Genomic DNA, 23,656 nt, shown 5'->3' on the forward strand with positions numbered 1-23,656 from the left:
ACTCAGAAAGCAGAAAATGCTTGTCACTGGTCCAATTCAAACATCAAGTCATCTTGCCTCAGTTTCCCCCATCTGTAAAGCAAGGGTGATTCTGAACTGCCTCCAAGCACTACAGGCATGAATTAACTAATAGTCACTAATAGTCACAGCTTTTCTGAAGATGAGAATTATGACATATTCATTTTCATATTTTGAACCTGCAGAAACAACTAGGAAAATAGCTGGCAAAGCAAGCAGCTCTTGCTATTTTCCCTTTCCTCTCCAGCACCCTGGAAACATCTCCAAATGGGTCCTACTCTGTTAACCTTTTAGTTCTTTTTAAGCATTTCAGACGTGCAAGAGAAATCCAAAACATAACACTTGCATAAGATTCCTAACTGTCCCTCACAGCAGTGCTATTCCCTATTCACAACAAAAGAACAAGCCAATCACTCGAGCAGGTAGCTTTTCACAGTCTCACAAGACACCTATGAGCCCAGAAATACCTCCATATTCCAAGTGGGAAAACTAACAGAGAGACTTTCTGAGCAGGCCAGCTAGGTTGCAAAGCAAACAAAAATCACCAAATATCAATATCTGTCTTAACACTGCTGTATGACCTGTCAGGCCACTCGTTTACATAGAGAACAGCATGCATTAAACACTGGCTGGAATCTATCCAACGTGCCCAGGAGCCCTGTGAAGTTCAGGCTCTGAGAATGGATCTGCTTCCCAGCCTTCCCTCTGCAGCATGTTTTACACTCGCTTAGGCAGGCAATCAGAATTAGTCCCAAAATATGTGTTCCCGAGTCCCTGTCCTTCTTCCCCCACTACTTCTTCCTTCTGTCCTAAGTGGAAATTAGCCTAGAAGGTGAATACTGCTCCTTAGAAAAATTCTGCTTGCATCTCAACAGCTACAGCAGCCAGCAAGCTGGGACATGGGGTGGGGGAACGCTATTGCACCTCAGACTGGTAGGACACTCCCTGAGTAGCAAGGGCATCTTAGGTCTGTGCTATCCTCCTCTACAAGCCCTACGTAAGATTTTCCAAAGCAGGCAGAAAACAAAAGGAAAAAGTAGACAGCATATAGGAACTTGCCTGAACAGGTCTGTTCCCAAGGAAGTTTAGATCCATGTTCTCGCCAAAAAGGTAGCCCTCAGGGTGAGGGGTGTCAAACTTCTCGCCTCCCATAAAGAAGTGACTTGCAAAGTAGTTTCCTAGAAAAAAAAAAAACCACAAGGGAATAAAAAAAAACTCTAAATAAGTGCTTCCCAGAGAACTGCTGGTCTGTGCAGTTTTTAATTCATAAGTATAGAAGAGCACAAGACAGAAAATACTTGCTAGTTCACTACTTCCCTGTACAACTGACAGCCACTGCCAACAGTAGAAGCGGGGCGGGGGAACTAGAATAAATCATTACAGTGGAGATAATTCCATTTTAACTTGTTTTCCAGAGAAGGGACAGGGTGCAGCAAGAGCGAGCTCTTTCCAATATTCCTCAATTCTGATTAATTCTTCCTCTTTTCTCCACCTTCCAGTGTAAAGTCCAGTTCCACAAACACCACTGACTTGCTCAGAGAAGGATGAAGCTTCCTCCCACTGCAAAGCCCTGCACAGCCAGAGGGGCTCCTGTTGGGTAAAGTCTGCCTTCCCTCGCCTCTTTCACTCTCATATCCCAGGGCAAGAACCACAAAAAACCTTTACTGTGAGTGCTAGAAAGTACACACCTTGATGCTGAATGTAATTAATAACACTGACAGTTCTAAATGCAGAAACATGGGTGTCTGGGAGAGAGAACCCTGGAACTGACTAAACTGAGCTTCAGCTCTGAAAGCTTCATTACAGATTTGTTTCATTCATCTTTAAGGTAATGCACTACAGTGCAAATTTCAGGAGACGAAGCGTGTGCAGGTCACTGGGATTCTGGAGCATCTGCAGTTAATCTGGATTAACTGCAACATTGACCAAATCGATTCAGATGTATGAGAGCACCACAAATGTAGCTTCCTCCTAGAAAGAATTCAGGAGAACACTCTCAATATGAGCTTCACAGAGTTACAATTTCAGAGAAGTACCAGGAGAGATATAAAATAAAAGGCTCCACCCAAGCCATTTCCCTTGAATTCTCAAGAGTGGGGGTTTTTCAGGCATGTGATGAAAGGACTGAGCCAAACATACACTGGCTTCCCTAGGTGCAATCTATAGACAACATAAAATTTCTTTTAAAACTAGTCACTACAGACGCAGTAACTAATCTGAATGCTTGCGGAGGCATTATGGAAGGATTTGCAGTCCCTCTAGCTAGGAGCAAGCATGATTTACTCTGAAATTGAAGGGTTTTCATGAATGAGTCTGTTTTTTTACATTAAGGCTTTATGCTTCAAGAAAGGCTCTTCTTACTCTGCACAGATGGTAGTGCTTTAATGACGATGGTAGTGCTCAGCTATTGCTGAGCTCATCTTACAAGCATCCAGATGTTTGTATTACAGAAACACTTCCTTCTTTCCAGATACAACAATCAACTTCAGCACAGGTCCAGAATCTAACTAGAATTTGATCTACAGAATCAGAATAACAAAATGTAGGTGCTCCAAATGGCAGGCAATCTTTTCCCACCCCTCCCAGAAGCAACAAATTAAAAAGCTAATCTGCCTATAATCTCCAAGCACAGCTAGCTTTATACAGCCTCTGCACCCAAGATACACTAAAGTGGTTTATGCTTACACTGAGGTTCAGAAAAGCATGATGAAACATTGGGGTTTAGGAACAAATTTCACATTTTATGTTGGTCAAGCAGGATTGTGTTTCAGAGCATTTTATCTGATTAACTGCGAGAACAATGCTTGTGCAGGATGTCTCAGTACCACAGCAGCTGATCATCTGGGATCAGTCAGGCAGCTCCCTTGTACCCCCTGAACAAGACATGCTGGGGCTCGACTCACCTCAGTAAACCTGTATTCCACAAACTCAGAGTAGAGCTTTATTATAGAAGAAGTTCTGCATCCCACATACAGAGGACGCAAAGCCCCAGAAGACTAGGACTACTTGCCACCACTGAAACCCCATGCCTGCAGGGAGCCAGCTGTCCAGGAGAGCATCGCCAGGCAGCCTCTCCAGCACCTTGGGATGAAAAGGTCTCCCTCGTACAGCTGGAACAACACTGAGACACGTAACTAGCATGTTCAAGGCACCTGCCACGCTGCCTTTGCTCCACTAGGAACTAGTTTCAGGATCTCTAACAAATTGTTAGGATTTCTCAAAAATACACACCACCCTCTACAACACAGCAGCACTTATTCTAACTGGAAACCACAGCTCCAACTCCACATTCAGATTGAAGGCTCCCTTCATCTTCCTAAATCACCTCCTGCAACGTGAAGGAGAGGGTTATGGTTTTTGGGTTTTTTTCTTTTTGGCAGAAGCATGTCCTTCACAAGCACACAAGAAACATTGTCAGTGCTAGTCACAACGAGCACAAGGAAAACCACTTTGAGGAGCTCAGAGATGGGAATACACTGGTGAATAGAACACCCCTGGGCTCTGCCAGTGCTTCTATGGATACAAAAGCCACTGTGCACACAAGGTCTCAACAGCAAAACTAACAAACAAGGATGGCAGCAAACTGTCTTCACAAATTTATAACACAGTTTTTAGCAGCTAAAAAAATATATTCTATTGCAATCTTTCAGAAACCAGTTGCTACAACAACACATTAAGTTCAGAGCTCTCAAGGTAAAACCAAAGTTATGGATTATTCCTCTCAACCACTGTCATAAGCAACTCAGAGTTCACCCAAGTTGGAGACAAAATGCTTTAAGAAAGTACTTCTGTAAATATCACACCAAGGATTAAAAGGACAAAGGAACTTAAAGAAGGAAAAAAGAAGGTATCCTTTCTTCCGGTCACCGTGATGTCCACATATCTAGCATGAGACCGACAGGGTTTTCCGTGCCGCCAAGAGGCTTGCATATATTCTCTGCATTAAAATCCTGCTGCAGCTCCACCTCTAGGTTCTATTTCCAACTCCATTACCAAGTCAGCCTTAGGATTTTAGCCAGACTACCGTGCCTCTTGAACATTGTTGTCACAAAAAACATAAACCAACTTTGACCTACCTTACACATGTATAGCAAGGCCAGTTTTACACAGAGCTCTGTAGCTATGGACACAAGAGGGATGTGCTAAGCACCATCCTCTTCGGCAGGAAAAAAATAAAAGCAAAAAATTCTTTTGATTAACCCTCCAAAGAACTGCTAAAAACAGAAATCCTCCAGGAAAACACAGCACTTACAAGGAAAGAATCATACATAAATAAACAAGGATGGAATATGAGAAAAATGCCAGAGCAAAGAAAAAACATGACTTTACTTCCCCAGAGTAGATCAGCACAAAACATAGGAGAGCATTAGATAAAAGAGAACACAAATGGGTGACACTGCTAAGGTAGATGAAGTACAAACAATGGTTGTAAGAGAAATTGTTGTGGTGGAAAACTTCACAATGGCTGGAAAAACACCACTGGGACACCCAGAATGGCCAAGTCTGACTCATTATTTTGTCCCACGCAAAACCAAACTGGAACCCAAGGCTTCTCCAAGGCATCAAATGACACCAAACTACTTAACTTTTAGTCCAATGTGGTGGTGGGGTTTTATCATCATAAATGTACTAGCATTAAGCACCACACTGCTCCAGTAATAATTACTTCCACCTAACCCAGCGTCCTAATCTGGTGCCCATGCAAACCCAATGCATGGATGTGATGCCTGAGTGACACGCTGGCAGAGGGCAAAATACGCTACAATGGCCAAGAGCATGGAGTTGACAACACAATCATAGCTCCATCGAGACAAGGGTTGTATCGTACAATGTTCATTAACAAAAAGCAATTAGACGTCAGTCCAGGCTTCACCATTATTAGAATTAAAAGTCATAAAAATTGAGTCCTTCTTAACTATTCAGCCAGACATTCACCACCACAGAATGCCAAGGGACGGACTGACAGCACAGTCCTAGACATAGCCTGAGCCTGAACAAGCACCACAGCTGGATGAAGCCATCTCACCCTCCTCATTGCCCATACCTGTTGGGCCACCAAAAGTGATCGCGTAGTGAACAAGAATGGGGCTCTGAGCTCGGTAAAATATAATCCAGCAACAAACAAGCAGCAAAAGCAACTGCTTTTGACTCATGAGTGCTTCAGTCTGGTGCTCCTGAGTAGCTGGGGAACAGGCAGGAAGGAGATGCTCCCGTCAACGGAACGTGGTGGTTCAGCAGGGTTGGGGTCAAACCCCTATAGAACTACAGCAGGAGTAATGGAGACAACCACTCCGCTGTGCTTTGCGGAGACAGTGACGAATGAAAGCTATGTGTGAAATACAGGAACGTATTTCTGTCTTGACACTCTCTTAGTACACGTGGCTTATGAGCTGAGAACAAAGTGATGGACTGGGTGCAACTCCGGGTACTCTTCTCCTTTTTAAAACTGCCCTTTCTTTGATTAAAGCGTCACTCCCAAACAACAAAGCAGTTCAGCTTCAGAGAGGAGTAATCTGCCTCCTTTTTTAACTCTCCCAAAAATGTTCACGGAATTCTCTTTCAAGAGCCTACTCCAGAGGAGAAAAGCTGTCTCAAGGGCACGTGCTCCCTGCCCCACTCCACACTGCAGATGAGCTCACTGGAACAAGAGATGAGCTGACGAAGGAGCTGCGGAAAACACTGGTGCATTGCTCGCTGGTTGCTAAAGCAATAAGGGCATCATGAGACTGCATGCAAGAACATGGATTGTTTTACTGCTTCAAGCACAAAAGCACAGTGAAGATCCTGACTGTTCCTTGCGATTACCCATTTTTAGCCCGTTTCATGGGGACACTAATTCTTCTGTACAGATGGGGCCTTTCTCCAACCCCCTTCCAACTGGCATCCGCCATGCCAGCACAGTTTCCATAAAGCAAGCACGAAAAGTCAAAAGGTACCAGTGAAGAGGGATTAGAGAAGGGAATTGGATGTCACCTTGCAGCATTTCAGCAGCCTCAGCTCCCCAGATGCAGGAGGGGAAACGCAGATGATCCACACCCAGAGCCTCGGGTGAATAAGCAAGGCATTTTCAGAGGATTTTTAACTACAGAACTGTATACCAGTTGCAACAAAGCTGTTAACCTGTGAATGTCTCATTAAGGACTCTGGCTCATAAGGACCAAGGTGGATTCCACAACAACCTGCTCAATCCTCCACAAAGCACATGACTGACCCAGCAATAACCACATCAAAAGTCAATAAACAAGCATTCACCACTGCATTTGCAATCAGCTGTGACTCAACAAGGTGCTGTCACTTGGTACGACCTGGTAAAGTAACCATGTTTCTTTTCACAGGCAGGCTGACATACCGCTTAAATTAGTCAGAATACCCATATTTTGTGTTTATTTTCTCACACAACATGTCCTTGTGAGGTGGTGTATTTTTTCAGAACACAAACACATATCCTTGAAACCGATGCCGACCATGGATGGCAGCTGACCAGAGCTGCAGCAGCTTGCCCAGACACTTGCAGTAAGTCAAGACCTGCTTAAACCAGAGACTCGGAGGGAAAGTACATAAAAGGTGACAGACAGCCGTCAGTGCTGCACAAGACTCCAGCAGATGGGTAACCTCAGGTAGCACTCTCTCACCACATCTTCCAGCCTTTCAGGGGTAATCTCTGAGCAGCCAGAAGACTGCCTGCATGTCAGGCTAACACTCCAGTGCACACATTTAAACATCTAACACAGCCAACTGAAAACTGACTTCTTCCAGTCAGGCAGTCAGTAGCAGTACAGGCCTCACAGCAATGGTGTCAAGTTAGAAATAATTAGCAACCATTTAGCCTAAGAACCTTTTGTACTACTTCCAGCTTGCTTCCTGAAATAAAATAAAAGCATACACACTCCTTCCAGTTGTCTTCACTGTCAGGTTTTGTACCAGTCATAGTCAATCTTTCCAGCCCCAAGACAAACACTTAGGACCGTAGGACCAGAAGGGACAGCATCCCTCTGAACATGCTCCACCTGAAGAAGGGAGGGAGGATTGCCATCCTAACAGCCCTTACTGTTCTGGTGTTTAGTAACCTTCCTTGAGTCTCCACCTTAGAAGTGTTCACAACCTCTTCTTATGCCTAGAATGATCTTGAGCTTGAACAGCTCTTCTCCCTTCCCGAAGTCAAGAGGACCCTTCTTAGATAAACCTGAAGAAAGCGAAGTGAAAGGTCTAGCCTAAAGCAAGTATGCTTTCACAAGCAAGTGCAACAGAAAATTAATTAACAAGCATCTAATTGTATCCAGCACCTTTAAAGCAAATACCAATATTTTTCTTTAAATCAGCTGCTTGAAAGCACTAGCTGTGCAGTTTTACAAGGGAGGTACCATGCATGGAGTGCTCTTTGGCAACATCTAGGTTAACAGACTCCTTTCAGGGTGCATGTGAACATACACACCCAACCTCACGTGTGTGATGGGGTCACTTTGGCAAGCACATTGGCTAAAACCCAACACACTGTTAAATTCTAGTTTGGGCAATTATAACAGTACAGAAACAACAGGATGATGATTTGAAAGAAGCAGTTTAATGTTTATTGCATACAGTGGTTATATTTAATCTGGTTCATACCTAAAATCTTGTCCATGTGTCAAGAGAAATCAGGTGCAACCTTTAGGCTGTAAGAAAATTGCCGCAGGGCCCATGGTACCATAGCTATGGCTTAGCAGGCAGCTCACATCCACCCAGTCTCCCACACTAGGAAAGCCCCCTAGCCACCCCAGGCACACACAGGGTCCTGCTGTAATCTAACAGTGACATTTGCCTTTCCTAGCTGTCCAAGAAACTAGTTCCCACCCCCCTAAAAAAGGTTAGATTTTCTAAGAGGGCCAACACAGCTGAAGAATTTTTCTGGGCAGGTTTCCCACTTCCATCTCCTCTACACCACCATTCTTGCTCAAGATAACCTGCAACAAGACAAGGTGCAACGATGACAGGACTCCATTTGAGAAGATCTTGCACCGCTCCAAACAAAACAGGAGGACCTAGCTCCCTCCATCAGACAGCCCTGAGGATGTTATAGCCAGCAAGTCATCGGACACACGCAGAACTCGAGTCTCTTAACAAAAAAAAGCTACGCTGAACCTGGATCCAAGAGTGATCCCAAATCCTGCTCTGCAAATGCTTTAGCCTGCCTGGAAAAGCCCTAGCAGAACAGAAAGAAAAATATGTAAGCGAATGGATGCTCTAGGAGAAAAGAGCATCTGAACTTCCCAGATGACTTGTTTTGTGAAAAGAATAAATAAAGTGTTTTTAACAAGTTAAACCAGGCCAATCTCAAAAGCCACTCTAAGACACGGTGAGTCACAGGCTCATCCCAACTTCACAGAAGTGGCACTGCTGACAACTCTCTGAAGTTTTCAGAACATTTCCCTTTGGGAAACAAACACCCATGTAGGCCATGTTAGTCCAATGGCTCAAAAGTGAGAACTACTGCCATTTTAAGGAGTTAAAGAAGATTGTCATGTGGGAATTTTTATTTCCTGTATTCCACCAGATCCCGTTTTCCTTCCGCATCCCCACAGAACTCTGCCATCCCTTCCTCTTCACCAGCAGGAGATGCCCCACTTGCCGCAGACGGCCAACTCGCTGCAGCCACGTTTCCGGAGCGGAGAAGTGAAGCCTTGCTCACCTACCACCACCCACCAGGACCCAAGGGCAGCGACCGAACTGGGTGGCCACGGACACGGGCAGATGGACGGGCAGATGACTTAAGCGTTAGATTCAGGGCACACAGCCCTCCTGCATCCCTACGCTTCGGCCAAACAGGGCATCGAGACGGCCTTACAGCACAGGTGTAGCCCGGGAAGGGAGATCCACCGGCGCTCTCCGCCAGGGAAGCCCCGGAGGCGGGCAGGCAGGGCCCTAAGCAGAGCCGGGGCCAAGGCCAGGGCCAGGGCCAGGGCCAGCCCCAGCCCCGCTCGGCCCCGGGTACCCCCACGGCCCCTTCCCCCGGGGACCCCGCGGCCCGGCCGCCCCGGGACCGTCCTCCGCGGCACCTGTCCCCCTCCCCAGGGGCACCGGGCCGGGCCAAGGCCCGTCCCCCTTCCCCGTCCCCGACGCTGAGGGGAGAGCCCCGCGGCCCTCACCGGACTTGGGCGGGTAGCGGTAGGCCGAGTTGGCCTGGATGTCGATGTCCTCCACGCCCGCGATGCGCCGGCTGAGCAGGGAGCCCATGGCGACCGTGGGCAGGACAGGGCGGGCCGGAGGACGCGGAGCGGAGCAGCGCGGCGATGAGCGGCCCGCACCCGCACCCACGGCGGCGGCGGCGCGGGGCACGCCGGGAGAGCGAGTCCGCCCGCCCCGCGACTACAATTCCCATCAGGCACCGCGGCGGCACCTACCAACAGCGGTGCGGCGGAGGGGGGTGGAGAGGGAGGACACAAGCGGCGAGGCGTGCGCCCCGCGTCCTGCCCCCCCGGGGCGCGGCGTGCGCTCTGCCGGCAGGGGGCGCTGGCGGGCGCCGCCCCGGGCGAGGCGGCGGCGGCACGGGGAGGGGGGAGAGGAGGACACCCGCGGTTCGCCTCGGGTGGGGGAGCTTGCACAGGGATGCGTGGAGGGGATGTACAGGGAGGATCCACAGGGACACACTGTGCACAGGGATGGGCAGGGAGGATGCGCAGGGACACACCCTGCACAGGGATGCACCTTGCAAAAGGTGCAAAGGCAAAGCGGGGAGAAGGAATTATGCTGAGGGTGCCCGGTCGGGACAGCTCAGTCCCAGCAGGCTGTTTTGCTCAGCCCAGGGAATGATTAACCTGCTGGTAGCTGTTTTTCAGAAGAACTACATGCAGCAACACCAAAATCATTCCCACCAGCCTCCTTTCCTGCTGGTTGCTGGGGACCAGGACGTGGCACTGGTGTGCATCCCCCCAGGCATGACTGGTCCCTGCTGGGATGGGGGTGGGCATGAAGCCTGCAGACCACGCAGGCCAGCTGGGGTAGCCATGCACCTCCCAGGAAGTTTGGCATGGGGATTCATTACCTGGGCCAGTTCTCAGACGTGGTACCTGCTCTTGGCTGAGGTTTGCTGCTAACAGGAGAGAAAGATGATTGGCCTCCTCAGCTGCAGGACTATGTGAGATTCACGAGGGGAAACCTCCCCTGGCTTCCTCCTCTCGCAGATAATGCACACAGGAAAGCGAATGGAGGTGGCTGAGGTTCAGATATGAGAGCAGGGAATAACTGAAGGCTGTCCTGCATATATGGTGTGAGAGCCAGGGGGATAGCATGGAGGAAGTGGCATGAAAGAGCCTCTACCAACATCCCAACACTGAGCCCTGTCACCTCTGGCACTGAGGTCTTGCAAAGGTGCAGAGAAGAGCCTCCAGACTTGGCTTTTTAAGGGAAGCATCTTCCTGCACATGTACTACTGACAGGCTCACACTGCAAAGGAACTGGGGACCCAAATTCCCAGCAGTGGAGCTGGGGATGCCCAGGACACATGAAGGAGCTGAGGTGGCACATGCAATATCTCTTAAATTGGCTTTGGGACAAGGAGACTGGCATGGGAAGAGGGCTGGGGTGCAGGGAGACAGGATGTGGCAGAGCGCCAAGCTTGCCGGCACGGGAGGATTTTATGATAGTGAGCGGGTGGTGGGTGGAATTTGCTGGCCATGAACACAAATTAAAACACGCCCAGCAGGAATAAGCAAACAAACCCATGGGAAAATGTGCTTCCGGCTAGTTATTACCCTTGCAGTTGTTGTGGCCACCCCGAGTACAGCAGCTCTGCGCTGGTGGGGCCATATGGGGCATGGGCTGTGGGCGGAACAGGTACTGGACAGGTGAGGGCAGAGGAGTACCAGACCTTGCTCTGCTGCTTACCATGGCTTGACAGGGCTGGGAAGGACAGGGAAAAGGCAGGGAACTAGCAACAGCCACGTGCTACTAGCAAACCACGAGAGCCAGGTACCCTGCACCTGGCACAAGGGAGACCTGGGCTCTGCCATACGGCAATAACCATGCCTGGGCGCTACCTGCTGTGTCCCCCAAGATCCTGCTGGCACCCAGAGCAGTGGTGCCTCTTGTTCAACCAGCCTCTCCACACAAGAGTTTCTCGTGACAGAACTTGCACACAGAGGGAGGAATGGATTCTGCTGAGCAGCAAAGCAATGCCCAGCCCATGTGTGCTGCCCCAGAGCATGTCCTGGCTGCTCCCTGCCTGCACAGGGAGCTCAGATATGCTCCTTGGTGCTGGCAACAGGTGCCTGGGCAGTGCCCTGGCAGCAGCGGGCTGATGCGAACAGCTCATGGTGTCACCAGGAGCCCCAGATGAAGCTAGGTGAATCCATAACCCTCCATAAGCCTCATCCTGCACGCCAGCAGCCAACTTGGGGCTCAGCACAGGCAAGGCTCAGCAACTCCATCTCCCTGTGCCATGCTGGGAACCAGTGGCCAACTGGCAGCTGGCTGTCTGCAAGCAGGGGAGTAAAGTAGAGCTGTGTTCGTAACAGGCAAGGAGGGGGATTTGCACAGGGACAGAAGATGCGGGTCCCTCTCCCTTCCCTCCCATGTCCTGAGCACCAAGAGCATCCTGCCTTTGCCCAGTCCAAGGAGGCCCCTGGGCTCCATCCCCTTTGGCAGGCAACTGCTCCCTGAGCTTTTTTGGGGACAGAACCAGCCAACTTCCTTCTGCAGCCACCTGTGCCACTAACCGGGATGCAGGCACCCTATGGGTTAATTGGGGAAGCTAAGGGGAGAACTGTTGTCCCAACAAGCAGCCAGGCGCTGGCACTGGCAAGCTCCAGGGCCGCCCAGGGAAGTGGCTGTGTTGGGAGGTTTTTGTTTGTGCAAAACCTCCACCAGTGGGAAGGTCCCTCCCTGGGCTGTGCAGCTCTCTGGAGCTTGGAGAAAGCAGTCGGTCCCCCAGGGGGGTTATTGTCATCTGGGAGGGCAGGGTCCTTTGCTGGAGAGTATCTCCTCCAGGGCCCTGCTCAGTGAAATGTATGTGACAGACAATTACAATAGCAGCAGCGTGCCAGGGACAGGCTCAGCCCTTCCGCTCCAAACCCCAGGGCCCAGAGCGAGCAGAGCTGAAGGGCAGCACCTCCAACAGGCAGCAGTGCCTTTACGCTGGCCCTAGGAGATACAGGCACTGGCACACACAAAGGCAGGATATTGCACCATTTGCCTCCTCCATCCATGGCAGGAGCCACTGCCAGCAGCACAGGGGAAGGAGAGCGGGCAACTTGGGGATGGAGCTGCTGCCAGCAGCAGGGCAGGGAGCCGGGCTGCCCTGGCAGCATGCATGTGGGGACCCAGCAGCACCAGAGCCACGTCCCATGGGCCAGAGGAGCTGCAGCCCCCCAGCCTGTGGCATCATGGTGGCTGCAAGAAGGGACAATAGTCCCACAAACTCTGGTAGTGCCACCAGGCATGTGTTTTGCACCCTTACCCTTCGTCTCCAGGCTCCCAAGCCCATATTTCCCCCTCAGTGTGGTGCTGCTAGCCCTGGGCCCTGCACCATGCTGAAGATGGAAAGGGAGAAAAGCCACGAAGGTGAGAGGTCCTCCCTGACATCCCCCAAAGGGGTGAAAACATTCCCACAAAGTACAAGGGAGCCTGAAACCCCAGGTGACATCGTGTGGAGTGACAGCAGCCAAGTTGGGGAGGACCAGGACAAAAATGGGCCAGGACTCCTCCCCCCAGGACCCTGCAGAGCTCCAGGGATGGTGAGGAGGCCTCAGCTCCTCTGCTGCCTTCCAGCTTGGCTTTCTTTCCTGCTGGGCAAAATCCATCCAGGAAAAGGTGAGCCTGGAGCCATTCTCCAACACAACCTGGAGAGGAGCAGCATGGACAGAGGAGGGATCCTTTTGCTGCGAGCCCACCTCCTCTGCCCACTCTCAAGGCTCCCTACTGCTCATCTGCATGCTCACTGTCACCACAAGTCATGTCACTATGTCCCAGACCCAGCTGGCATCCACTATATTGCGCCTTCCTGCAAAATGTGGAGGAAAAAGGAGTTTTGAAACTGGACCCATTTCATACACATTTCTCCAGCTCCCATGACCTGCCCTTCAGGAGTCTCCTTGGACATCTCTGATGGGGAGGCAGCTGTGAGCACACCCATGTAAACAAGGAAGTGTATTTGCCTGCAAACCTTCCACTCACTGGAGCAGCTCATCCAAAGTCCAGCTGCTCAGGGGTTTATTACCTAGCAAAGCAAGTTGGTTTGTCTCAGCTGTCCCCTCCCTGGACCTGTCACTCACTCTGTTTATTGGGTACTAGTAAAACAACCAGGTTCAGGAGCCCTGGAGACTACATGTGGAGTTACTCCTCACCAGAAGTAGTGGCGAGCCCATGAACTTTGCCTCCCTAAACACTGCCCTGCTCCAAAGGGCTTGCAACCCTCCCTGAAAGCCCTGCTGGGCCAGGGCCAACCCTTCCCTCTTAAAAAATCAGACTGTAAGGTTTCTAAAAATGTCTGGTTCTGATTAAAATAATCCTTCAGGAGATTTATTCTCCCAGCTGTATTTATACCTTGCTGACTACAGGTCTCCTCTTGTTGCTTCCCCCTTGGGGTTGCCTTCACCTTGTAAAAAAGACCAGTCCCCTCTTGATGCATCCCACTGCCACCATCATATGACTGCGCTCTTGCTCTGATTTGGGGAGTGACTTACATACAAGAAGGAGGAATCCCCTTGGCCCTGGCATCCTCCAAGGCCTGGAGTACTTTGCATGGTTACTAAAGGAGACATGGAAAATGGTTGATAAAGGAGACCTGGAAGACAGTTACCAGGTGGTCAGATTTAGACAATACTGGGGCAATTCGTGTCTCAGCAGCAGTGGTTGCAAACCCCTCAGGTCAAACGTGTGACCTGCCTGAGCTTCAGCCATTAATCCTCACAGCTCAGAAATATCTGCAGCCATACACAAAACGCCAGGCAGGGTCAGAGGTGTTAGCAACAAACTGCTCACGGCAAGGTTAAGCCCCAACACAAATTGCAGGAAAGAGCCCAGAATCGCTCAGGAAAGGTGGAGGAGGCCAGGGGGCCTTCCCAAGCCCTACAGAGCCAGTGGTTCCCTTCGTCTCCCCGTTTTTCCCTTGCTTTATTACCTCCCAGCCACTCAACCGCATGTCCATGCCTGCTTATCGTTTCCTGGTACTTAGCAACACCATTGTGTGTCCCCCAGGCGCTGCCGAGCAGCCCAGCAGCGCCTGCCTGGCTGCATGCTTCCATCTGCTATGGCAATACCCTGCTCTCAAAGGATCCTTTCATGCCTCTGGGAACCCCCTGGCACCTTCCAGAACATTCCCCCGTTGCTGGCTCTGCTTTTACATCCTGGTAGCTGTGTCGGCGGGGCATGGGGACGCATTGCAGACTGCAGTTAACGGGAGCGGGCCTGCAGGGAGATAACTGGGGAAACCCCATCCTTTACCGGCGCTGTCGGGAAGCCCAGGGCCGAGGGGCCGCGTTCTTCCCGTCCCCTCCCCCCACCTCAAGCCCCGAGGCTGAGAGGCGGCAGCAGCACCGGCCTGAGGCAGCTGCAATCCCAAGGGCCTCAACAGGCCCCCGCAAGGCGGGGGGGGAAGGGGGGGGCACCGCAGGACGCACACAGGACGCCCCCAAGCCACCACCCAGTTAATACTCCCCGCGGACCAGGCCGCATTGGACACGGGGCCAAAGGGCGGCGGTAGCAGCGGCTCCGCCACGGCCGTTACCGCGCGCGCGCCCCCACCCCGCACGTCAACAGGAAACCGCACGCGGCCGACTGTAAACACCGCCCGCACCCCCCCGTTCGCCCACGTGACCCGCCCCGCCCCAGCCCCGTCCCGCCCCCGCCGCTCTCTGATTGGGGGCAGCGGCGTTGTTGACCATATACGGTCAGGTACTACCAAGCATCGGGCGGCGGTTGGCCGGCTTGGCTCGTCACTCAAAGCGCGCCGGCGCCCGGCGGCCGCTCCGCAAACAAAGCGGGGCTTGTCTGGAGTTGTAGTCCCGGCGGAGCAGAGGCGGCGCGGCGACGGGGCCGGCGGGAACTCCATTTCCCAGAGGCACGCTGCGTCCCGCCTCGCCGCGCCCCGCCCCGGGCGGCCGTCGGCGGGGCTCGCCGGGCGCCGTGAGTCAGTGCCCAGTAAACATTGGCGTGAGCCGCGCCGGCTCCGCCATGGTGGCGGCGCCGTGAGGGCGGAGGGGCGGCGCGGCAGGGCGGGCTGGGCCGGGCCCGTCGGCGGGGCCGCTATGGACGAGCTCAAGCACCAGGTGATGATCAACCAGTTCGTGCTGGCGGCCGGGTGCGCCGCCGACCAGGCCAAGCAGCTACTGCAGGCGGCCCATTGGCAGTTCGAGGTGAGGCCGCCGCCCCGGTACGGGTAACTCTGAGCGGGTCCCCGCGTGGGGTGGGGGTGGGGACAGCCGGGTGGGTTTGGGCGAACGCGGTGAGTGTGGGGCGCTCCCGGCCCTGCGGGACACGCCGCTGCACGCCCTCCCACCCCTCCTTTCTCCCACCCCCCTCGCGCCACGCGTGTCGGCGTGGGGCGCGTGGCTGTTGGCGCGTGGCGTGGGCCGCGCTGTGCCCCCGCGTGGGGCGCGCTTCCTGCCCGCCCCGAGGGCTCAGCCAGCGTGGGCTCTGCGCGGGATGCGGGGAAAGGGGGCCAGGGAACGCGGGTGGGGACAGAGCGAGGGTCCGTAGCCCGCCCGGGCCCCACTCCGGACTGTGGAACCCTCCCCCCCGCGGGCTCCGACCAGCGCTCCTCCCTGCACCCCCACCCCCCAGCCCCAGCCTTCTCGCGTGGCCGTGGGATGGAAAACCCCAGCCTTGCCTTTCCTATGTCCTCGCCTGGGGGGGGGTCTGGTCCTCAGGCAGCCGTGGGAGAGGAGACTTTGTAGGTCAAAGCTCTTCTGGCTCCGGATGCCTTTTTTTCTCTTGCTCGCGGGCAGGGTACTCTGTGACATCGACACGGGTTAACGTCATGCGCGGAGCGGGACTGCGGGTGGGGAGCCCCCCGGCAGCCTTTTGGGGTGCTCTGTTCCTCTAGAAACCCCCGGAGCTAAAGTGCAGGGAGCAAAGCAGGGAGCGCAGCAGCTGTAGCAAGCAAAGCTCCTTCTAAGCTGGATTGTTTTTTTGTTTTTTTTTTTCCTCTTTCTCCTGCAGCCCCAGCAGCTCTCTAGTCTGGAGCTGATGGATTTGAGGCTAATGGCACCTTTGTAATTGAAGTGCCTGTTTTGTGATGCAGGAGGAGGTAGGTCTGAGTCAGTTTGGAGAGCAGGAGGTTCAGTTTATATTCATCCCTGTGGCTAGGGCACCTCTTGTTCAGTGCGGCATGGCCCGGATGGGTGCGAGCACCACTGGCAGGCCTGTTAGATGGTATTCGGGGGTTATTCTGTAACATGACGGCTGTTGGATGGATCAGACACAGAGGCAATTCATCACTGTGCAGTCACAGGATTTCCAGATGCTAAATCAGAGGCCAAGAGGTGTTCAAAGCCAAGCCGTGCATGGCCAAGGAGCGAGTGGGTGGGTGTTGGGTGTGCAGGGATGGGTGGAAAGCAGAGCCGACATCCCTCTCTGCCATGCCCGTTTAATACCATGGTCTGCTGACGGGAGTGCCGTTGGCAGTGGATGTGTTGCATGTGTGACATGCTCTGGGTTTTGTTTACTAGTACAGTTTGACAGTGGCCCTCTGGGACAGGCGGGATCCACTTCCACCACCTCCGTGGGTGTTGTAAAAGAGCTGGGAATGGATGACAAAAGTTTAACTTTTCTTTCAGAAGGCATTTTGCAGAACTTTGCCACCGTTTGGCAAGTTGCACAAGTACTAACAGCCGTCTCCTGCCGGCTTGGCACTCACATGACTCAGAGGAAGCTCAGCTGTAAACAAACGTGCTGTGATGAGCAGTTACCATGTTCCCACTCACTTTTGGTGCAATGGTCAGATAATTCCTTTTGCAAAATGGCTGCTGGGCATGGCTTCTTTGGGGAGCTGCACTGGGGAGGTGTTGTCTCCTGACTCCAGTGTGCTCTCACCTCTTGCCTGTGATATTCTGAGGCTTTTATCATTCTAGTGTGGTACCTGTTTGCTGCCTGGCCGTATCTGCAGCGAGTATAAATTGGTGGAGTTCAGGCAAGTTCACTGGTAATTTACACTGCTTTCACTTGCAGTCTCATCAGATTCAAAGTGCCACTCCAGGAGCGTGGTGTGAGTTGGAGAAACCCTGCGAATGTTGCTCCTGCCTGTAGACCACCATGGGGAGAGGTGTTCCCAACAGCTGTAGTGAGCTAGACAGCCTGGAGACAAGACAGCAGGAGCTAGGTTCTCCTAGCTCTGTGCCTCTGTCCTGGCTGGGGAACTCTGGCATCTGTCTGCCCTGCCTAGGGCCTTTCCTATGTGGGCACATGCCCGGCTTGCTGCTTGTCACAGCCAGACAAGGGAGCAGGAGCCTGGGGCATTGGGTCACCGGCAGGAGGGAGAGGGAGGCTGCTGTGAAACAAGGACAGCTTTGGGCTGGTGGGATGCTGATGTTCCAGGACCACTTTCCTGGGCTGGGGCTGCTTTAGTGCTGGGCTGGGGCTATTGTGGCTGGTGGGGGAGGATTTGGGGGCTGCAGAGAGGGTCTGCTGTGCATGGTCTCCTGCTGACCCTGGCAGGCCAGGAGTTTGTCTGGGGGCAAGGAACGTGATCCAGGACAGCAAGCAGGGCGGGAGGTCAGGAGACCGTTGGGGATACAGCTGTCTTTGATGCGTGGCAAGCTGATCAGAGCCTGTACCGTAGTCAGGGGCTTGACAAAGAAGCCATTTATTTTGCATCTCCTCCATCCCTGGGGAGCAGGGCAGTTCGTGGGTAGCATTTGGATCACCTCTCCCACTTTATGTGACTCCAGTCCTGTTTCATAGGGGCCCAGGGCAGGCTTTCTCACAGCACATCTGGTGTAGTTTGCAGGTCTCCCAGTGCCGTGAGCTCTGCCATGTTTCCAGGGACAGCCGTGGTGGGTGCCAGCAGGGATCGCAGTGCCAGCCCAGCCCTCTAGCAGCTAGCTGGAGCAGTGCCATGACTGATTGTAGGGGGAGGTTTACAGACTGAAGAAGGTGATTTGGAGTGTCTCCCTGTGAGGGCTGGACTCGGCCTTTGGGGCCACAAGTGCTGGCACTTTGGGAGAAGCTAGGGAGGGCAGCAAGGCACCTCCACCATGGCTGGAACCCAGCAGGCTGCCAAGGAGACTTTTCAGAGTTTGCAGAGCCTCATGTCAGGCTGGGCTGAGCAGTGGGTCAGGCTCCTTCCCAGGTAGAAGATTATTAATTGGCTTTGTTTTGCCCTGGTTGCCCCTGGGCCTGCTTGGGAAGGATAAGAAGACATTAGCTTTAAAAAAAGCACCAGGAAAAAGGAAGGAAAAGGTGTTAAGAGTCGTGTGTCTGTTTAGTGTAGTGAGGTTGTGTGGGGGGATCAAGAGGAGGAACAGGTATCTGGTTCTGCCCACTGTGTCCATGGTTGGATTTCTACTTCCTCTTCCGATTTATTTATGTTTTATCAAGCCCCATTCCCTTTCCTTTGTGCTCAAGTGCACGGTGCCCCCAGGGCTTCTCTAGCACTGGGATCCCTTTGCTGGCAGTGGCTGCAGCTCACACATGCAGCTCACACATGCAGCTGGGGGTGGGTGCAAGTGCAGCTTGGGCAGGGGATCAAACAGCACCTGGGGTCCCATCTGAGCAGCTGCACCTGCTCCTCCAGACTGAGCTTGTTCTGCTCAGCACACAGGTCTCCTTGCATTCATCTCCCCACCTGGCCCCTGCAGCCATCCTCCCTCCGACTCGCTCACTACTGGCACCTCTTGGCACCCTGGTAGGATCTCTGTGCAATCCACCTCCTGCGAAGCTCCTGTTTTTGTATCCTGGGGAGGATGCAGTGGCCTGGTCGCCTGCCAAGTATGGGCAGGCAGTGGGTGCAGGGCTGCCCTGCTCCCACTCACACCCAGGGCGGCACAGGTGATGGGGCCTTTGGCCCAGGGTCGGGGCTCAGCTGTGGCTCAGGCTCCTTCTCAAGCAGAGGAGCCTTAATTGGCTTTGCTGTTGCACTGATTGCCCCCAGCACTTGTGATGCCGGCTGGAGACCAGGCAATATCAGCAGCTTTGGTTATCTGTGCAGCCCTGGCACCCCATGCCACTGAGGGGGTGGGTGTGTAGGCCTCTCGCCTGCCTGGGTTGGGGCTGCTGCAGGTTCTGGGTCCCCTGGGAGGTGGCAGCCATTCCCTGCAGCTGGACAGGTGTGGGTGCTGGACCTCTTGGTGAGCAGAGGGGTTGCTTATGCCACGCTTGGAAAGGGGCAGATGGAAGGGAGGAGACATGGTGTTTTAGGCAAGGGGGCCTACGATGGTGGAGTACTTCTCCACTCAGGTCACAGCTTTCATCCCAGCACTGGTGAGGATCGGTGGGACAGGGGCATCATGGACCTTCTCTGCCCCTGTCTGCCAATAGCACAGTCCCAGATATGAGGCCACTTGGAAAACAAGGGCACAGAGCATATTTAATCAGCTTATGGTATCTGGCTGTGCCCACACCTCTGCCTGTGTTTCCCGTTTGCTGTTTCCCCCCTTTCTTATCACAATCCTTTCAGTCTGAGCAATAGGCCCTGTGGGTGTTGACATCGAACCTCACCCAGGACGAAGGGTAGCATGGTGACAGGGGTGTCACTGCCTCAGAAGTGTCTGTGTCTCCATCAGACATTTCCTTGGTTTGTAGACATATGCCAGCCTTTTCAGAGCTGGTCTCTGGGGACACAGACCCTCATCCTGCTGTATGGCCGTTGCTGAAATGCAGTGTGTCCTGCCCATGGTTGCAGCCTGGCTGGATGCAGGGTTCAGGTACTGTTATTAAACGCTGATAGAGAAACGCAGCTATCATGGTGGAGACCCTCACCAGCCTGGCTATTGCATGTTCCCCCTGAGGTCTGGGAGCTGCCGGACTCTACAGCAGCAATTGCTTCCCCTGCCCAGGTCTGGATTATTGTTTGCAGATGCTGTTCCTGGCTGCCACCTGGTCTTGCCGATAGTTTACCCTGCTTTAGCCAGGAAACCATAAACCCTGCTGCAAGTGGCTGGCACCAGCTCCCCAGTGGTGCAAGTGCAGCCCCTTCACCTTTCCAGGGCCTGCCAGCCTGGATGTTTTGGGGCAGAATAGGTTTCCATCATACCAGTAAACTGAGCTGACTTGTTTATCCTGTCCCTGGGTGTGACACAAGGGCATGTGGCTATGGGCACCGGGACAAGGAGTGTGTGTGGTGGTAGGACTGTCTGCTGCATTCATGCAGGGTTTGGTACAACCTGCCTCTACTTCTTTCAGGGTGTTTTGCCTTTTTTTTTGTTGTTTTTTTTTCTTTAGCAGCTTGGGGTAACCCCAATCACTGGCTTGCAGGAAGGGAGCAAAGTCTCAAGTGGTATGGCAGCACCTGGCTGCAGCCTCATGCCTCGCACTAACTTGTAGACCTGCAGGCCAGGCTGCCTCTGGGGAAGGGATTGAATGGGGTTGATGGGGGGCTTTTCCTTCAGCTAGAACTGAATCCAGACTTTTCTGTCAAGACTGATCTGCAACTGATCAAAGCATTGTTTTCTAGCTCTAACTCAGCTAAAGCCTGGCACAGAACAGGAGTCAGCTTCACCTTTGCCAGTCCTGCATCAGCCCAGTCCTGCACACCCCCAAAGCTCCCACTGCCTCCACTCCTCCCAGACCTGGCCTGGGTATCTGCCCTCCTGGCTAGCCTGAGTCCCCGGTGTTCCCTCCCTGCAACCCACCCCTTGCATGCCTGTGGCATGTGACATTTACCAGATTATTACTGGTCTGAATTGGAAGCTACCTAAAATTATGTCAGTCATAACCATACCCTGCCTGTGACAGAATTGGAAATGCTCTGGTATATCAGGTGGGCTACCCGTTGGAGCCCCAGGGATCTCCCAGCGTGAATATGGTGACCGTGATTTTGTCTTGTTAAGGACACATGTCTAACCGGTTCCCGCTGGGCTTCCCTCCTCTCCCTGCACATGGTGGTTGTGAGTTGTGAAATGCCCATCGGGGTCCGCTCCAGCAGTGGCTGCTTCTCAGCAATGAGCATGGTGATCCCAAATACATGGGATCCCTTCCTGCCTTGGTGCAAGCAGATGGCAGGCATGGGTCCCTGCCTGGGGACATGACAGCAGCTGTGTACAGTGCTTGCCTGTGTGGGCAAGGAGGCTGTGGGCATGGTCCAGCCCCCTGGGGCCTGTTTTGGATCATCTTTGGGGTCTTACAAAGCCCTGTCATTGTGTGCAGGGATGAGGTGGGTGCCCAGTTTGTGTGCTGGTGGTAACATCATCTTCCATTTTTCTTTTTTTTTTTTTTTCAGACTGCTCTCAGTGCTTTTTTCCAAGAAACAAACATCCCCTACAGCCACCACCATCAGATGGTAAGTGCTTTCCCACCTCTCCGGTGCTTGCCTGGTGCACAGCACCAGCTGGTGGGTGCTTTAGGCTGTTGCTGATGCCCAGCTCACTCACAGCTCCAGGAGTGCAGGCAGAGAGGTCTGGCTGGGTGTTGCTGGAGCTGCTTGCCAAGGAAGGTTTTCCTGGAGAGCAGCCGGGGATGACATAGCCTGTCCTACGCAGTGGGACAGCAGGTCTGGGAGTACCCTCAGAACCCTGCAAAGGGGTTGGGGCTGCTCCTCAGAGAGGGATGGTCTGATGGAGGATGCTTTGGGCATGGTGAGTGGTCCAGACCAGTCCCAACATGGCAGAGAGAGCCTGGAGGGGCCTGGAGCACCGGACTGTTGTAGGTTGTGTAAACACCTGCAGAGAGATGTGCTCACTGCACAGCCACACGCATGAGTCCTTGTGTGCTTGCTGGAGCAACTGAGAGTACAAACCTCTGCCCCAATGGAGTGTGCCTCTAGTACAGTGTGCTCATCTGGATGTGTGTAAACAGAAAAGGGCATGTGTGTGCGTGGCTGCTGCCTGCCTCTGTGCTCTCCCAGCTGTCCCCAAACTCTGACCCTTTAATTCTCGTGCTGTGGCAGCTCATAATCTGCCTGGCAGATGTGTCTTAGGGATTTGTTTTCTGCCGTGGCCTCATTTGACTCTCCGGGACAGTTGGGGATTTGGAGCGTGCTGTAAGCGTGTAGAGCAAGTGCCTGGCAGGGCCTGAGCACGCCTGGTCTCCTGGGGGGGGTGGGAGCTGAGCCTGAGGCTTGCACCCGCCAAGCCAGAAAGCTGCAGGCCCAGGATGGTACCAGCAGGTCGTAGAGTAGAGGCAGTCCCTGACTTGGCTGGGCACAGGAGCAGGCACAGCAGGGTCCTGTCTGGGCTCTCACCACAGCATTAGTCTTCAGAGCCTTAAATAACTGCTGCTTGCAGGCAGCATTGCCAGCAGAATGCAGGTCCAGGAGCTCCTTGTGCTGCAGCGGTGGGGGTGGAGGGCTTTTGTGCTGGGCTCTGGTGGGAGGAAGAAGGTAAAGACACACACACACCCCCCACCTGACCCTGTGTCTCCTTCTCGCAGATGTGCACTCCCGCCAACACGCCGGCCACGCCACCCAACTTCCCTGACGCCCTCACCATGTTCTCCCGCCTCAAGGCCTCCGAGAGCTTCAACAGCAGCAGCCCTGTGGCCTCCATGGCAACTTCCCCACCGCCCCCGGCCCCACCGCTGCCCCAGCACGGGGCCTTCAACCCAGCCTGGCCCACAGCTTCGCCCCCTGGCCAGCAGCAGAGCATGTGGACTCCGGCCCCGCCGGTGCAGCCTGCGGGTTGGCCAGCTGCTGTCTCGCAGCAGGCCACAGCAGAACAGAAGGCCAACGTGACCATGGAGGCAGAGAGATGAGGCTGCAGCAGAGAGCAAACACAGCAGGGACCCCTGCATATAAATATTTTTTTTCCCCCCACCCCCCTCTCCCCAAAGAGGAGAGGAACTCTGCTGCCAGGGCATCTGGCAGGCACCAAGACACATGAGCAAATAGCTGCCTTGCATGGGTTTGGTTTGAAGTAGTTTTTACTTGTCCTTGAGCTGAACAGAGATCCCCAGAGACAGCAGGAGGCTACGTGGGACATGCCACCGGTGCTGGCCTCTGCCTGGGACCTGGCCGCTGCTGGGCTTTTAGGGAGGGAGCACCCCCTCCTCTCTTGGGACACCGGAGTTTGCATGCAAGTGACATTTACAGAGGAGGTCCCTTCTTCAAGGTCCCCTGGGCCACCCCACCAGGCAGAATGGTTGTGCCTGAATATTTCCTCCCCTCCCTCAGCCCCACTCACCTGGGTGGGGTGAGACACCCCACACATCTTTTTTATAAGGGTCTCACTTGGTGGAGAGCAAGGACTGTTCCTGCTTGGCTGCAGCCTCCACCCCACATGTGCCGTGCTCGCTGGTGAGCAGGGCTGGGGGATGCTGGCTCCTGGGGAGGTACCTGGCCCCTCGCCCAGCCCTGGTGATGGGGAGGCTCACGGGGTGAGCCATGGGTGGCCCGGCTGGGCCAGCACACCCTTCCCTTGCCCTCCTAGGATGGGGATTGCCCTGGGGCTGTTTGCATGACACAGTGTAACCCTAGAGACTGGGATTGTTTTTAACCCCTCTGTTCTTTTCTCCTGGCGGCTGGAAGTCTCTCTGGACACGCTGCAGCCGCTTGCAATACATGCTGTTCTGCTTTGAA

The 23,656-nt window shown here is 53.6% G+C and overlaps 2 protein-coding genes across 5 annotated transcripts in view; one reads left to right on the forward strand and one right to left on the reverse strand.

The window, feature by feature from the left end:
* Positions 1–9,339, reverse strand: part of MGRN1 (mahogunin ring finger 1) — a 54,399-nt gene extending 45,060 nt beyond the window's left edge. For 2 of the 4 annotated variants that reach the window (XM_064462052.1, XM_064462054.1), the window contains exons 1-2: positions 9,141–9,339; positions 1,078–1,196 (exon numbers count right to left, since the gene is read on the reverse strand). In XM_064462052.1, the coding sequence (XP_064318122.1) occupies positions 1,078–1,196; positions 9,141–9,228 (207 nt within the window). In that variant the 5' untranslated portion in view covers positions 9,229–9,339. The remainder of the gene's footprint in view (positions 1–1,077; positions 1,197–9,140) is intronic. The other 2 variants (XM_064462053.1, XM_064462056.1) reach the window with 1 other exon arrangement.
* A 5,666-nt stretch (positions 9,340–15,005) lies between these two features.
* Positions 15,006–23,656, forward strand: UBALD1 (UBA like domain containing 1). The gene is made up of 3 exons (XM_064462061.1): positions 15,006–15,344; positions 21,365–21,424; positions 22,513–23,656. Exons 1-3 carry the CDS (start codon positions 15,237–15,239, stop codon positions 22,831–22,833), a joined length of 489 nt encoding a protein of 162 aa, XP_064318131.1. The 5' UTR covers positions 15,006–15,236; the 3' UTR covers positions 22,834–23,656.

The sequence above is a fragment of the Phalacrocorax carbo genome, chromosome 10, assembly GCF_963921805.1.
Source record: "Phalacrocorax carbo chromosome 10, bPhaCar2.1, whole genome shotgun sequence".
NCBI classification, from domain to species: Eukaryota; Metazoa; Chordata; class Aves; order Suliformes; family Phalacrocoracidae; genus Phalacrocorax; species Phalacrocorax carbo.

Bases quoted from the DNA above. Each gene is read 5' to 3' on its own strand.
- UBALD1 (XM_064462061.1), top strand. From the start codon at position 15,237: ATGGACGAGCTCAAGCACCAGGTGATGATCAACCAGTTCGTGCTGGCG. The intron at 15,345-21,364 runs GTGAGGCCGCCG...TTTTTTTTTCAG, and splicing joins CGGCCCATTGGCAGTTCGAG to ACTGCTCTCAGTGCTTTTTT. The intron at 21,425-22,512 runs GTAAGTGCTTTC...TCCTTCTCGCAG, and splicing joins ACAGCCACCACCATCAGATG to ATGTGCACTCCCGCCAACAC.